Source organism: Venturia canescens, chromosome 6 (assembly GCF_019457755.1).
Source record: "Venturia canescens isolate UGA chromosome 6, ASM1945775v1, whole genome shotgun sequence".
NCBI lineage: Eukaryota > Metazoa > Arthropoda > Insecta > Hymenoptera > Ichneumonidae > Venturia > Venturia canescens.
Window position 1 is genome coordinate 10,002,501 of NC_057426.1, and position 15,506 is coordinate 10,018,006.

A 15,506-nucleotide genomic window follows, 5' to 3' on the forward strand; every position below is an offset into this window, starting at 1 on the left:
GCGATAGTTTTTTTCCGAGGTGCAGCGCGTTTAAACGGAGCGAGGCTTTCGCCATTAAGCCGTTTTGTCTACCCGACGGCTTTCCGAGCTTTCCCTTCGAGCTCTTCTCCCCGACGCGTTCTAATTTTCCGCCGGAATTCAAATTCCCTCAGCTCAAAATATAGGAGGCTTGTCGCGATGCTCTTTCGTATGAAATTACACGCGCGCATCAGCCGCTTCGGAAAAAACCTCGTTTTTCATCTAGGTCAATGAGACATTGTGTCCCATACGCAAAATTTACGTGCTTTTCGCTCTCGACAAAAGAGAGTAATCACTAAATTTGCGAACCTCCATCCATGAGAGTTTACCGACGAGTGCAAGCTCGATCGCTTTATCAGAATCTTTTCAATGAAATTCCTTCACTTCGCAAAACCTTTCCACTAAATTACTATTTGCATCGATCCGACCCTTCACTCGTTGGCTCAATTTGACCTTCATTTTTTCAATAAACGTCATTTCGGATCAGCAAAGTAAAGGAACGAAAATGTTGATCGTCTATTCCGCTCATTATTCATCGAAACATCCATTTTGCCATATAAATTATTCCACCAGACGCGCGAAACGCGGAGAGACGACTCGGATAAATGGTGAGAAATCCACGAGGGCGGATGATTAAATGCTAATTGACACATCAGCCGTTTGAGATGACATTTTCGATCACGGGGCTTCTTTACGGGATACACTTCCCCGTTCGAGTCAGGCTTAACATCAAGTTACTCTTCATCTTTCTATCGCGCGCTATAATCCAAGATCAGCGCAAAGTTCGAGTTGTTGCGAATCTCTAACCCGGTGCGATTTTCCTCGCCCACCTTTCCTTTCTCTGTACTAATTAACACGCAGTTAAGTTCGGCGCGACGAGGGGAAGATTGGCTCAGCGGAAAATTAATTATTTCATACCGCGCCTCGGAAACGACGAAGATATTTTCGTACGTTTATAAATCTCCATACACATAATCCATGAGCAGTTAAACCGTTATCAGATTTCGTTTAACGTTCCTACGATCTTTCCACCCGAGATGTTAATTCCTCATTACAGTATATTGTTATACTCTCATTATTAATACTTCTGTGGTATATGAAGCGACGTTCAAGCTCTCATTAAATGAGTCGAGTCTATCGCGGTTTTTCATCGTATTTCCATAACAAATAATATTTATTTTGTCTTATTTATGAAAATATCGAAAATCTATGGATATAAATAGACATTTTTTGGTTTGGCTGTCATTTGTATTACAAAATGAGAAGGAAAAATGAGAATTTAGGGCAGAATAACAAGCGTCCTCTTGACGGTTACACTCAAAAGCAACGCTGCTGAAATTTGCAAAATCAATACAATGCAATGTCTCTCTTTTTGTTATTAATAATCTTTGCCATCCGTCCAGACGCGTTAAAGAGTAGAGACGTTATTCACGCATAAAATAAACATCTTTAGAGTGGAAATTTTATCGAGTAGATTTATAAGAGTCGAGTTATTTTGCAGCAAGTCAACAATTCTATTCTCAGTAAATGTATTCAACAACAGTTCTCCTCTAAATACATGTGTTTAAAGAGGGGAGTTGTTATCGAGCAGAGCTGTGACGAGTATAGTCGTACATAGCTGCTAGTCAACAACTCTATCGGTAGCCATTCTCGATAACAACTCCGCTCCTTATAACAACTGCGGATCTACGTAGAGAACGTCTATCCTCTTTAATTTATCTACTCCGGTGTGATATTCAATCCCCGATATTTCTACTCATGATGATTTCAGAACATATGATTATGGATTATGCATGAGTGGACGTAGAGATGTTATGAATTTTGGAGTAAAGGTTTATTTAAGAAGCAGAGTCGTTTTCGAGCAGAGGCGTAACGAGGATGGTTGTTATTCTGCCGAATTTAGTACTTACGTTGTAAACAATCGGCGTTGAGAAGGTCCTTGCACTTTTCGTGGCATTTGACACCGCATTCCATACACCTTACGCCCTGTCTCGCGATACCCCATAGCAGGCCCTCGCACTCGTAACAATAAGTAGGCGAAGTAGCGGTCCAGGTGACGAAGTTGTGAGGCGTAGTCGACGAGATCGGATAGATCATCGCCTGTAGGGTCTTCTTGTACACGTGCATCTTCTGCGGGTACCATTTTCGATGCGTTTCGTCAGACATTAATCTCCTTATATGTTTATATCGATAATTGAGAAAATTTATTGGTCGTTCAAAAAGAAAGGAAAGAAAGTAAAATATGGTCCCACATTCGGAGAACACGTTCGATCGATCGTTCGCTCCAGACATTCGCAAGATTCACGCAGTTTGAGGAATGTAGTTTGATGGGTAATTAAAAAGGTAATTTAAAAAGTATAAGTTGAAAAATGAAAAATTTATAAACTTTCGCTCATTCCGCATTTTCACGGTCATGCTGCTTACATTTTTTTGCATCTTCAGCCAAGCTTGTTCACTCACGCTCTGTTTATCGACGTGTTGCATAATTGTGTGCGTGTATCTGTGTGTATTTTTTCCGTGTACTGTGCATGTTTTGTGTGTATTGCAATGTGCAGATTAAATCGACGTAATAGCACGTTCGATTTGAACTTTTGGCCGCCCTTATTTTTGGGAAAATTGAATAGCCACCGCAGTTCGGGATCCCACTTTTCATGGTTTAACGATTAAAAAGCTGAAAATCGTAAAAGTTGATTCGATACAAACGCGTTGGGAGGAACTGATAAGCCGATAATGCCTCGGCCCCTTTCGACGCGTTTCCGGGTTGTCGATTTTTTAAATTCCAAGATCAATGGCGCTTCGGTGTTACAGTGGCTTTCTCATCGAGTCGAACTAACGCGGAGTTTTATCGGAGGTGTTAAACCGTCGAGTTTTTGACATTCCATCCCAGTTTATGAACGAATATTCATATTGAAAATTTGCGTCAACAACTTCTCCCATTTGCGAAACGTTTATTCCAACTTTTGCCAAAATAAATGCTCGAGGTGGCACGTTTTTTGTACGATAAACACGAACGCAACTCCTGAATCGAGGAATACCGTTCTCCTTAATACAACTCATTTTTCGAATAGAGCCATTTCCGGTAATAGCGAAAGCCAATTATTTCTCCATTGAAATATTTGATCTATTAACATCGTTCGGTAAATGTCGGATAAAAATATAGACCAATAATTTCGAGTGATTCGGGAAGAAGGCCAGACGTTATTTTCCCTCATAAATAGTGAATAGGCAAATATTTAACAAGTACGTTCCACCCACGGAGTCGATAATTTCATTGATTTTTTCACGAAGCGTTTAACACGTTCCGTGGACGTTGAGAAAGTCGTCCAACGCGTTTCACGTTTGTCATGATACCCGGGGTGAAAGACCGATAAATTGATTCCTAGAATTCATGTTAAGAAGAAAAAAAAAAGTAAAGTCGAATAAAAAAAAGTGCGCGAGTTAATGTATTTGCAGGGCACACAGTTTGCTGGCTATCTCGTGTTCGTTATCGAAACACTCAATCGGCTTGGACGTATAGCCATGTGAAAAGTAGTACTCTTGCATAATGTATTGATTGGATAATACTTTGTCGTTTATTTCAATGTATGTTAATGGAGCATTTATAAATGCGAAAAAAATCATAAATTCGTGGATATTATTGCGTTTGTTGGTTTATAAATGTTTTCCTATGAATGTTAATGTGAGTTTGGGTGGTTGAGTGTACATGTGGACATGTAGAATTGGTGTGTAGAGGCAGAAAAGCCAGAACCACCCTCTCGGACTTTGAGCAAGGCACATTCATGTTTATACTCAGAGACAAACAATTTCTCTCGAGCCTTGACAGAGCCTCCCTTGCATACTCGACGCTTCTGAGGATTATTTCTCTCCCGCAAACGTCGAATGACAAACATTCCTTCAAACTCTCCCCGTTCGAGGACATTCAAACACGCAATCATGTGTAACACAAACGTAATTGAAAATTCGTCCAATAGTTGACTCCTTAATCTCACTCAGACATAGCAAAACACGCGCTCAATCACTCCACAAGACCCACAATTTCTCGGTAATAGATTTATCAAGCCAATGAACATCGTGCCTGCAAAACCTAATGACATACACAGTCGAGTGTTGACAAACCATTCGCCAGGGGCGGGGGGCCATGGGCGAAGAGATTTCAACGAGATTGCGCAAAAGAAAACGAAAAAATAGCGACTCCATGAAGAATTAAGCTGTTTTTCCTTACGTGATGTGTGTGCAGCAGTGAATTTTATCGGATTGTGCTTGCTCTGAATAATTATGACAAATCTTTCGTTCTCAGCTGATTACGATTGTGTGCAGAAAATGATTGAACGATCGTTTAGAAGCAAACTGAAATGTAAATGCTCCTAATACGTTTATCGAAATAATTTTTTGAATGGTTCTCTGATGCTTTTGTGCACCTCAATGTTTCAGCTATGTAATTGCTCTGCTCAACTTTCACGGTCTGAATATCGAGAGTGATCGATTTACAGTTACTTTTTTTCGAGTACATTGATTCCGTAATTTAAAAAAAAAATTTTATTTTAAGATGAAAAAGTACTTTTTCAACTGGCCAGCAATGATCAGAGATTATACGACAGTAAAACGTTTAGCCCTTCAGTTTCTGTGCCTACTTGAATCTTTTACGGATTTTCGATTCCATATTATTGATTTCATAAGAGAATTGAGTGAGGAATAGTTGCTTATTTTGTTGTTGTTGTTGAATCGTCAAGCAGGATTGACCCGTTAAAACTTTAACTCAATATTTATAACCAGGTTCGAGAGGGAATTGAATAATTTTGAATACTGATACAAAACGATTGGCAATTCTCTTTGTAACCTCGTCGCTCCAGGGAGCTATTTTCATTATTTTAAGGTGAGTGAAAGCCAGTAGTGAGCTCTCTAAGAAGCTCTAAGAATTATGTATATGTATATATCCTCGAGCAAAGATCCCGAATGAAACTTTACTCTCCCCTACTTTCCAACGTCCTACTATTTTCATCCAGCCTCGATTGTACGTCGTTTTTTCCCTCCGGTCTCACAATGCTGTACGAAGAAATCGTTGAGACCACGGAGGACTGACTTTTCCACGTTGATAAAAATCCTTCGTAACAATTCGAAGAATCTCAGACAACGACTACCAGGGACTCTAGCGAATTACTTAACAAGCTCTAAGGATTCTTCGTCTCAGGTTCGCCGTCTTCTCCGATTCAATTTAATCTTTTTTTCTAATTTTTATTATTCTCTTGAATAAATACATAAGTGTGTATAACTGACATTTCGGAATTTGTACTGTGAAAAAATATTCGAATCGACGAATTAAATTATTTGGAAAATGTAGAAAGAAATAATGAGAAAATTAACGGACTGCTTATTTCAGAGTCACTTTTTTAGCAACTGTATTTTTCTTACTCTTTATTTTATATTTTCAAAATTTTTTGTTTCATTATTCCATGGGAAATTATTTTCGAATAAAAAAGTATTGACATTTTTGTTAATTAATTGACCATTTTAAGAAATATTTCTTCCACGAATATACGAAAAAGAAAAGAAAAAAAAGTTTTACTCCAATTCATCTGTCATTTTGAATATCGCAATTCGAAATTTTGTAATGTATGAGAATAAACGTTTGGCTTTCAAACTTGAAGATTTGTGGCGTATGTTCGCTACGCTTCGGTACTACTGTTCACCAAAGATCGACGATCTATGTTTGAAGGATTCCTATCCTGGGTGCATTCCAGTCGTCTCTAGGGATTTTTTTTCCTCAAAGTCGAAGCAAACTTTTCTCGTTTCGTTCAAGTACTTTATTTCGTGTGCAATTTCAATGCGTGGATCGATTTTTAACTATTTCTCATGTAGAAAAATTTCGCTCACTCTCCTCACTAGCGTCAAGTGCAAACCTAGCCTACATTTTGGGGCAAAGAGACGAGGATGTTCCGAAAATGATTCCGAAAGGTTTCGAACAGAGAGTGGTTTAAGCATTGATTCGCTAAAAAGCACTAAAGTGGTGACTTGTTAATGACTCGTACAGGATTTTCCTCGTTTTTCAATCAAGTCGTCAATCTCTTTTGTAAAATATGGTTAAAATTGAAACGAAGTTAATTATCAAAATATTCGTTTTGTTCGAGGCGAATATTCGCCATCAGAATTTTTTCTTTTAGATCAGTTAATTCGTTAACTATTTTTTAAATGGAATATACAACGAGGAACTTCCTGGATGATCAGAATTCGGGGAATTTCCGCACTCCTCTGACCTATATTTGCATTTGCTTTCGAGTAAAAAACCGATTCAAACATCATTCATTTCTGGAACTAATGGTTCAAGTATTTATCTGTACCGGCAAATAAAATAGATTTATCGACATGGTCGACGTGCTAAAAAGTGAGCTAAAATCGTACAAAAAATGTCCGAAGGACGGATTGAAAGAATAAAAACGTGTCATGACTTTATACGTTTTATCGAAAGAACCTTCTTTTTTTACAACTCATGACTAATCTGCGTCACCTTTTTTGTACCGCTAATACATCCTTTAATATCGCAAGTTATCTTTCTAATAGAGCATCTTGCATTATTAGTGTTGGATTAGTGTTATTAAATAACAGTAAGATGGAGAAATATGAAAAAAAAACTTTAATAAATCTGAGGATCACAATGAATCGAGCTGAAATGAATAAAAAGACGGAAAGGAATTTGAACGAATCGATTTTCTGCCCGGAAGCAAAATCATGTACTCGAACAAAATGAACGGTTCTGTGCCCCATCTCATCCTACCTAGAGTACTTCAATGCTCGCCTATACAGAGAGAATATATGAATATTCGATTAGTCCGAATCTGTACATCATCGCGCGTATGTACAATATTTGGTGCGATTCTGGCATGTACTACACGTTGATCTATGTATTCTCGTGATATTATTTATAATTGTTGATTATGGCGTAAAGGTATATGAATCGCGATGTAACGCAAAGAAAAAAATATATATGTATATAAATATACATAAGTATAGATAAAATGTGCCTATGTATATTATCAATTAAGGCATTCGCACTTACGATCATATATTATGTATAATAGTAATGCTTCGTCGCTATATTATGCTCTCTAAATTGATGATTGATCTATATCGCTACACGTTGCTTTCATAAAGATATATTATAATAAACGTGAAGAATAGAAACGGAAGAGACAGGTGGATAGATCGAGTGATAGAGAGAGAGAGAGAGAGAGAGAAAGAAAGAAAGAAAGGAGGGACAGCGACAGTTGCAGATCGCAAATTAGCACCAGACAGATATAGAACGAAAGTAAAGAATAGCATGAGAAAAAGAAATGGATAGACCGAAGTTCAAGAGCCAGAGTGTGTGATAGAGAGAAGAGAAAAGAGAGAGAAAGAGACACAGAGGCTGAGCCACACTTACGTGAAAGAAAATAGCGTGGAAATGAGGATAAAATGGCAGCACGGTAGATATGGAAAAGAAAAGAGAGTTCAAAGGTTAAATTTAACCCGTTCGTAGAACGGTGCCCCATTTATTAAATCCGGGCCAAATAATTAGACGGTCGTTCAATTTATTCTCAAGGGGGTTCGATACTTGAAACATTTTTTAAAGGCGACTCTTTGATTTTCAACACTTTATTTGACCATCACGGTTTTTTCCTTGGATTGAATGATTGTTTTTTTCCTCGTTATTGCAACCGTCGATTATATTCCATTTTGTGCAGCTAGAATCAAATTTTCATCAAGATTGCGAATTATCGTATTATTTTGAATGAATCAATTAAATATTTTATCGTAAAGCACGTAAATTTCATTCGCCTCTTTCGGCGTAGCTTACACAGTTTTTCACCGAATCGCGCTTCTCGATCTAGTGTGCTCGATCCATTCTTTTGAACTTCGGATCTTCGCCAAGTGCAGTCGAGAATTGAACGAACGATTTCCAGCTGCTCTCAACGTCAAACCCCAAACACCTTATTTCATCAACTTCTTGACTTTTTTCTCGTTTTGTCACAAGTATCGAACTTCCTTAGGCTCGTTGAAGACGTGAGGGGAACAATGTTTGAACTCTATTGTAGGATAGACTCGATTAAAAAAAAAAAAAAAAAAAATAAAAATAAAAATAAAAATAGGTAAAAATTAAGTAAACATTAATATAAATATGTAGATTTTTTCAGTCCTTTACGGTAAACAAGAGCTTTCAAAGATCGTGGATCTTAGCCCACGAATATTTGACGGAATAATCGTCCGTTAATAACACTCGAGGCTTCAATTACTTTACTGCTATTCGTATAAGTGAAAACTTCGAGATAATTTGCTCTTTTTTTCCTTCGGATATCATACACGAGAGCTAAATCGTATTTTTTCTTGTTACTATTACGAGGGTGGATGGCTCACAGTCGACACTTCAGGCTTCAAAGTAGACAAGTCCCTGCTGCTAACTGCCAATCACCCTCGTTAGCCTGAGCGGTTATTTTCAAGTATATATATGTACATATTTTGAGATAAATTGAATCAAGGACGTGTCAGGCCTCGAGTTTCGCCTTTTTATTTAAAAGCTAGAGCTATTCCTATGGGTTGAACATTGAAAAAGTATAAATTTAGAAAAAAATATCAAAATAAATTCACTTTTATAGGCTGGAGTTCCGAACATTTTTACCCCAAGGAGACATAGACAATACACCCATATACACAGACACAATTATTTTGCCCATTAACAGCCTGAGGAAAATTATTTCTTTGATCAGCCTCCTGCCAATGTACAGTTACTGCTATTTATCATATTAATAATGCTCAATTGTTGTTATCTTATTAAATAACAATTGTCATTTCAAATATGAATAAATGTTAATAACTATAGTTGATATTGTTATTTTTGTTAGTTGCCCGGTGAGATCAAATTTGGAGAGAACTTTGGAGGTCACGTTGACTTTTTTATGTCTATTTCGTTGAGTGACTAAAGTACGAGTCCTTACCAGCTCCTCGTCGTTCAACGTTGCTCGTGGTACCGCCGATGTCAGTCCTGCATTTCGTTTCGTCACTGCCATCGTCTGAGAAAAGATATAGATTAGTGTTCGCATGATGAAAAGGCGATATTTCAGTTTTTCAAATATTATTTACAGAGAACAGTGTGTGTATTTGTGTGACTCTGTATTGTGTGTATGCCTTTGTGTGTCTATGTGTGTGTGTGTGCGCGTGTGAGAGAGAAAAAAGACAGAGAAAGACAGATATAATAAAAACGAAAAGACAGAAATGATAAAAGTATGAAACGCTGTTAGATGGATGGACGAAAAAGAGTGTAAAATGTGTTAACAGAAAAACTAATAAATTTTCCACTAATGTAGATTCTACGGAAAAACCAATTAAAGAGTAGAAGAGTACAAATGAACAAAAGAATATCCGAAATATCCAAATAAGACAAAAGAAAACGAAATTTCAAACCGATTTTTACAAAGAATCCGAATAGCGAAGATACTCAAAGTATTAACTGATGGAAAAATGAATAATATACGATAAACCACATAACGAAATAATAACATTAACACTTATATTTCGTTAACTACGTTTCTGCTGAGTAAGAACCGAGCACGAGTGTTCAATCCTTGTTTTTTTATCGTATGACGATGACTTATTTACACAGGACGTTGAGTCGATTTTTACAACCGGTTAAAAATGATATTGCATTAAATTTGAATTAAACAAAAATAAGGTTAATTCGACTTGCTTCCCATTTGGGGGCAGGGAATATTTACAGATTGTCGTAACCTCTGCCAGCCACTGCAGTAACTCATTGTGCTGAAACGAAAAAAAAAAAAAAAAAAATACAAAACAAACTTAATTGAACAAAAAATGAAATAACTTTGTAGAGAAGTTCCAAAGAATTGAACAAAAAAATAGCTCCGACACGAAGAGAAGAAAAAAAAAACAGAATAGAGAAAGGATAGCGTGATGTGATTTTGTACAAGTTCGATGCTTCTTTTTGTTCATTATGTTTTTTAGTTTTTTCAGCGAAATTATAAAGATTGGTTGGATTATTCTACGTGGACGGAAAAAAAAAACTAATCCAATTAGCCTATGTCATCTGGTGGGTTGTATAGCAGTTGGGGTTAACAAACGTATCGAATTTTAATCGACAAATCTCGCAGGATTTAGTTAGCGCATGTGTGTACGTGTGTGGAAGTTTGCACGTGTATTTGTATTCGAAACGAATATAACGAAATATATATATACATGTGGCATATATAAATATTAATACAGAGTAAAGTTGGTGATTGGCTGTGTGTCAGTTTTTTGATGGATGAGTCGTGACCACCAGACACACAGATTTTTGGAGCGTTTTGCGCCAAGTGTATCCCGGGCTCTGCGATGAAAAATTCTTCCGTCTTGTAAAGTGCAACTCGTCATTTTATTTTTTCATAAACACATATAAAGTCTTCCACTACTGGAGTCAATTTCATTCGTATCGAAGGAAAATAAAATTCGTCTCTTCCCGAGGCTCGTCCCGAGAACAACAATTTTTCTCCCAAAAAGCTCTCTTCGGATTCTCGTTATTTCATTAGACTTTTAAAATCACTTATTTTAATGCGCTATTTCAAGAGCGTTATAAAGGAAGAGATCAATTTTTGTTTTCCTCTCATTTGCTGTTGGGGAATTTGTTGCTCCGACGCGTCACGGCAGCGTGATACGGAATCGCATTATCATTATTTATTGTTATTTAATTAATGCGATTAAAAGTTACAAGCGGGGCGGTCATATATATATTTTTTTATAAATATTTATATATGAATCTATACCACTATGATATGATCATACAGCTACCAAGCTACCGAACTACGACACTAACTAATTCATTACGCAACACACACACACACACACACGCAAACACACATATCGATATTGTTTAAACTATATATATATAAATATATTATTGTTATTATTTGTATTAAAGGTGTGTGTAAATATAGTCGGTAAAGTAACGTGCACAGTTTCAATATAAAGGTACCACGCCGGATGCAGTCTGCGTGCTATACTCTGAGAAGAATTCATTACTTTTATATATTCGTTTCGTTTAGTATTGATGTTTCGTTTAGAAAATCGTTGGTGAAGTATCAGATTTGATTGAATAAGTTGAAGATAAAAGACGAAAGCAAAGGGGCTGTGTCGACCAACGGGTGATGGAACATTCAGTCGTTAGGAAATGTTTGATTATTTATTACTTTTTAAATAAGTGATATATGCGTGTGTCGGTGTCGATGATTTGCGTCATAAGAAATAAGAAAAAGATACGTTTCGGGTGTCGCCAAAAAGTCGTGACACAACCCACGTGCGCGATGGAAAGAACAGAGAGGGAATAAACAACGAGTGTTAATAGTCAAGATATAATGAGGTTGGAAACGGAGGAAAAATATTTACATGTGGAAATGAAAATTTCGTATTCTTTTTATGTTACAGGATCGTTCGCTTTGCTAAAAGATGGTTGTTATTCGTCAGCAAGCTAAAAGGGGTGGGTTTGTTAAGCTTCGTATCGCGAGTCACCAAAATCAAATGATTTTTTCAAATATTAAAATCCCATTTTTTTTTCGCTCACGTGTTCGACGTGAACGCATTCGTATCCCGCATACAAACATTATTATTTTTTTTTTTTTTTTTTTTTTTTTCGTGTCAAAATATATGTATGCGATGATGGTGGAAATAAACATTTTCTTACGATCCAATAATAATGATGTAATTATTCATAAACATTACTTTCCGCCATACATTTGTTTTCGTGGATGGAAAAAAAGAAGCGAAAGCTCTAGCAAGCGGTCGAAGATATCCTTGGTTTAAATAATTACCGCACAATCTCCTTTCACTTTTTCTTTTTCGATCTCGAGGATTCGCGCGAAAGCGTGCTTGTGCGTAGAACAAGAAAACTCAAGTTAGGTCGAAGAGACTAAGAGAATCGACGTAGAGGCGAGATACATAATAAGTAATGCAGAAACTTGGTTCTTTCTTTTTTTCTCTTAATTTTCCTTCTTTTTTTTTTATCAATCAAAATAAAAACAAAAAAATAAGAAAGAGAGAGACAGAGAGAGAGAGAGAGAGAGAGAGAGAGAGAAAGAGAGAGAGAAAGACAGATATATATGTATGTATATTAAAGATGCAGATTTCCGAATTATCGGTCTCAAGAGTCGATGTTAAAAGTTTAAAAAAACATAATTATTCAACATAATGAATAGAGAAAATCGATGTATTCAGAAAAGTAAATGGAATATGTATATATATATTTATATTTATTTATATTGCATGTATATGATAAATATATAGATAATATTTATAGGTTTTGATATAGAGATGAATAACATTTAGAGTGAGAGATGATAGATAGAGATAGAGAAAACGAATGATGTATATATATAATATATGTATATATATATATATGTAAAATCGCATGCAACGTTCGAGCAAGCTTTTTTAATTAAAATTTCACTAAGGAGGCATTTAATTAGTACCTTCAAGACCTGGAGGTGGAGTTTTTTGAGATTTTTTTGAGAGGTTCAGTGAGTGGTTTTTTTTTGTCAGGTAGTTCAGGTTCAGATACAACAACGGGCGCCACAGAGAACAAACAAAGAATAGCATTATATGCCGGTTAGTTCATCCTTTTTTCATCGTATTGCATCCTTTTTAATATGCCAAAAAAAAGATCATTAATGAAAAGGCGAGGAGAAAACTTTCGGATATCGATGAGCCTGTGAAGTGGGAAATTTCTGATTGTATGTCTCGATTAGTCTCCCGGAGATCACTGATTTTTATTGATCTCGTTAAAATAATGAGTTTATTTATTTTCTGACTCAAAGATTCCGATAATTTTCTCGGGAATTAGCAGAATCAACGACTGCCTGCTTGTACATATCGTTTTGATGTTTTTCAACGAGAGAGAGTCTCGTCTGTAGGTGTCTGGGATCGGGGGTACAGTAAACAACGATTAAATTGAAACTTTCGACATTGAACATTCAAGGGATACAGATATTGGACTTGGAGATCTGACGGTTCAGTTTTGCGGTGGAGAGGGATGAAATTTTTGGCGAGAAATATAAATGATTTTCTCGGGATATTTGACGAGGGTAAACATTTATTGAAAATTTCTTGAAAATCTCTTCGTTCTCCACCGCGTTAATGACCTTGGAAAACATCGATTTTGAAAACACTTTAATTTCAATCATCCCCGAAATCGCATGATGTACGGGCAATGGGATGAGAATTCATTAAAAAGTACTAAGGCAGGGTGGAAAAATTGGGGAAAAAATATCAAAAATAATGGAATAAATGTATATATAGATATATTTGAAAAACAAGTAAAAGCACGAAATTTCAGACTGCGTTGAGTCGGACTTTAACCACTTTTCACCCAGCGGCATGGTAAACGGATTAATTAAAAGTTTACAACACGGAGCAGGCCAGGCCGGCGTCGAAGCTTAATGGAGAAAAAAATAGGCCATAATTCTCGTGCACACTTTTCCCCCATTTTCTCTTCCGAGTTTCGCAAAGCCCCGAGAATTTCGTCACGTGACCTGTTACACATGTGGTCGGGCGAGCTTATAGCGAATGTGTGTTGGTAAAAAATTCACGCTGCCAAGACTCCCCGTGATTTCAGCTGACCTTACGAATCCTCCGAAATCACATGGTAAAATATACGCTGCAATCCCTCGCGGTTAAAAATGCATGTACATTATTCAAAACTCTTGAATCAACCGATTCGCGAGAAGTTTGCAAAAAATTTATGCCAACTAAAACTATCCCGATACCGAGTCGAAAAAAATATTTTCACAGTCGACTCTTTTCTTCGCAAATGTTTTTTCATTTCATCGCGATTGCAGCGTTATGCAATTCGAATGAAATATGCTGCTCGTTCGAAATATATGAAAAATTTACTAACAAAACAAGAGCTCCGAGGGCCTTCAACAAAAGGCTCATTCCCCCGTGCGAGTTTGAATTTTTTTTTCAATGTTTATTCACCTCTTCAAAACACTGAAATTTCGTGCTGTTTTATTGCATGTGCAATAAAATATCATTCATATCGATACGTTTCCCACGCGCTCGTATCGTTTTTTAGTTCATTTTTTATGTCTTTTGAAAGGGGTGCAGGGCTCACAAATATAAATTTCGACGAGTTTTAATAGAGGTTTAAATCTACTGACCGTGGGGCTACACCGGTATAAATCATCGTTATTAATGCTATATAGAAAAAAAATCATCGGCGGTTCGTTATAAAATGATTATGTTAATGTTACCATTAAAATTAGCGAATTCGTCGTCGTTATGTCGTGATTATTATTTTTATTGTTATTCTTATTATTATTGGGCATTGCAGAAATTATTATAACACATTTATCATTATACGCGAACGAGTAATTGTGTTCGATGCCGAAATGAACAATGAGAGATAAAAAAGAGTTGTGGCACGAAGCGTGAACGTTGGAAATGTGTAGGGTAATTCGAAATTTCGCAAGACCGACATAAAACCGAAAATTTAGTTGACCTCATGGATTTATCACGTGCCTCAAATTATAATTTGTCCCATATACATGAACCGATGACAATCTTTTGTCCATGACCATTAGCCAGGATGCCACTGTTTCCAAATAACCATCTGGCTTCGTCGGACACATTCGTACGCGTTACGATGCAGGAGATAACCAAGTTTTATTAACACAGTGCCAAATAACGCAGTTGTAAATGTATCAGTGCGTATTAATTCTCTTATTTGACCTTTCGAATTCAGCTCGTGTTCATAGGAATTTCAATTCGCTTTGAATACGATTCACGTTATTTTGGCTTGACTGCGAGTCAGTTGATACTCTTTTTATCAAAACCTGACGAAAATACTTGCTTTGGTATTGCATAAAACGTCTGTTAATAATTCAGGACCGCTAGGGTCGCCGAAAATGTTTTAGCTTCGGTAGAGTATGAGAGATTACACGCAAAATATTCAGAATCCTTTCGGAGGATTACCGGAAGTTGGAAGCTCTCGGAGGTTGTTGTGGAGAGACGCCAGTGCGCATTTTCAATGAAACGATGAAAGGTTTGAAAATTTTTTACGTTTATTTTCGAACATCCCACGAGCTTCTTGTAAGCGAATTATTTTTTTGAATTATCGAAGGTAATGCTGACTTCTGAGAGTACTTTCAACATTATTGAAGTGCGGGCTAGTTATTGCGTGGGAAAAATTCATCCGAGTGCGAGCCGATGAGTATCTTGCCAAGGTGAAGCCCTCTAGTGATTGATTACTCTCGAGAGAGAGCATTCTCCGACGAGAACAGACGTAATTGGAGATTTGAGGATGCTCCATGCACCCTGGCGGAGCTTCATTCCCTGGTTACCGGAATATCGTCTAACGATCTCGTAACAAACCTCGATTCATCCCAAATGTCATGGGGAAAGTGATCGAAATTGAAAGTCAGCCGAAGGATTTATTGGGCTATGAAAATTGATATAATATTTCACGCGATCAAATAATATAT

General features: G+C 36.7%; 1 protein-coding gene across 12 annotated transcripts in view; it reads right to left on the reverse strand.

Annotated features, from left to right (window-relative positions):
• Positions 1-15,506, reverse strand: part of unc-13 — a 271,226-nt gene that overhangs the window by 36,722 nt on the left and 218,998 nt on the right. For 5 of the 12 annotated variants that reach the window (XM_043422142.1, XM_043422141.1, XM_043422140.1 and 2 more), the window contains 4 exons: positions 12,498-12,506; positions 11,841-11,897; positions 8,982-9,056; positions 1,929-2,148 (listed from right to left, as the gene is read on the reverse strand). In XM_043422142.1, coding sequence (XP_043278077.1) covers positions 1,929-2,148; positions 8,982-9,056; positions 11,841-11,897; positions 12,498-12,506 — 361 coding nt within the window. The remainder of the gene's footprint in view (positions 1-1,928; positions 2,149-8,981; positions 9,057-11,840; positions 11,898-12,497; positions 12,507-15,506) is intronic. The other 7 variants (XM_043422135.1, XM_043422134.1, XM_043422137.1 and 4 more) reach the window with 5 other exon arrangements.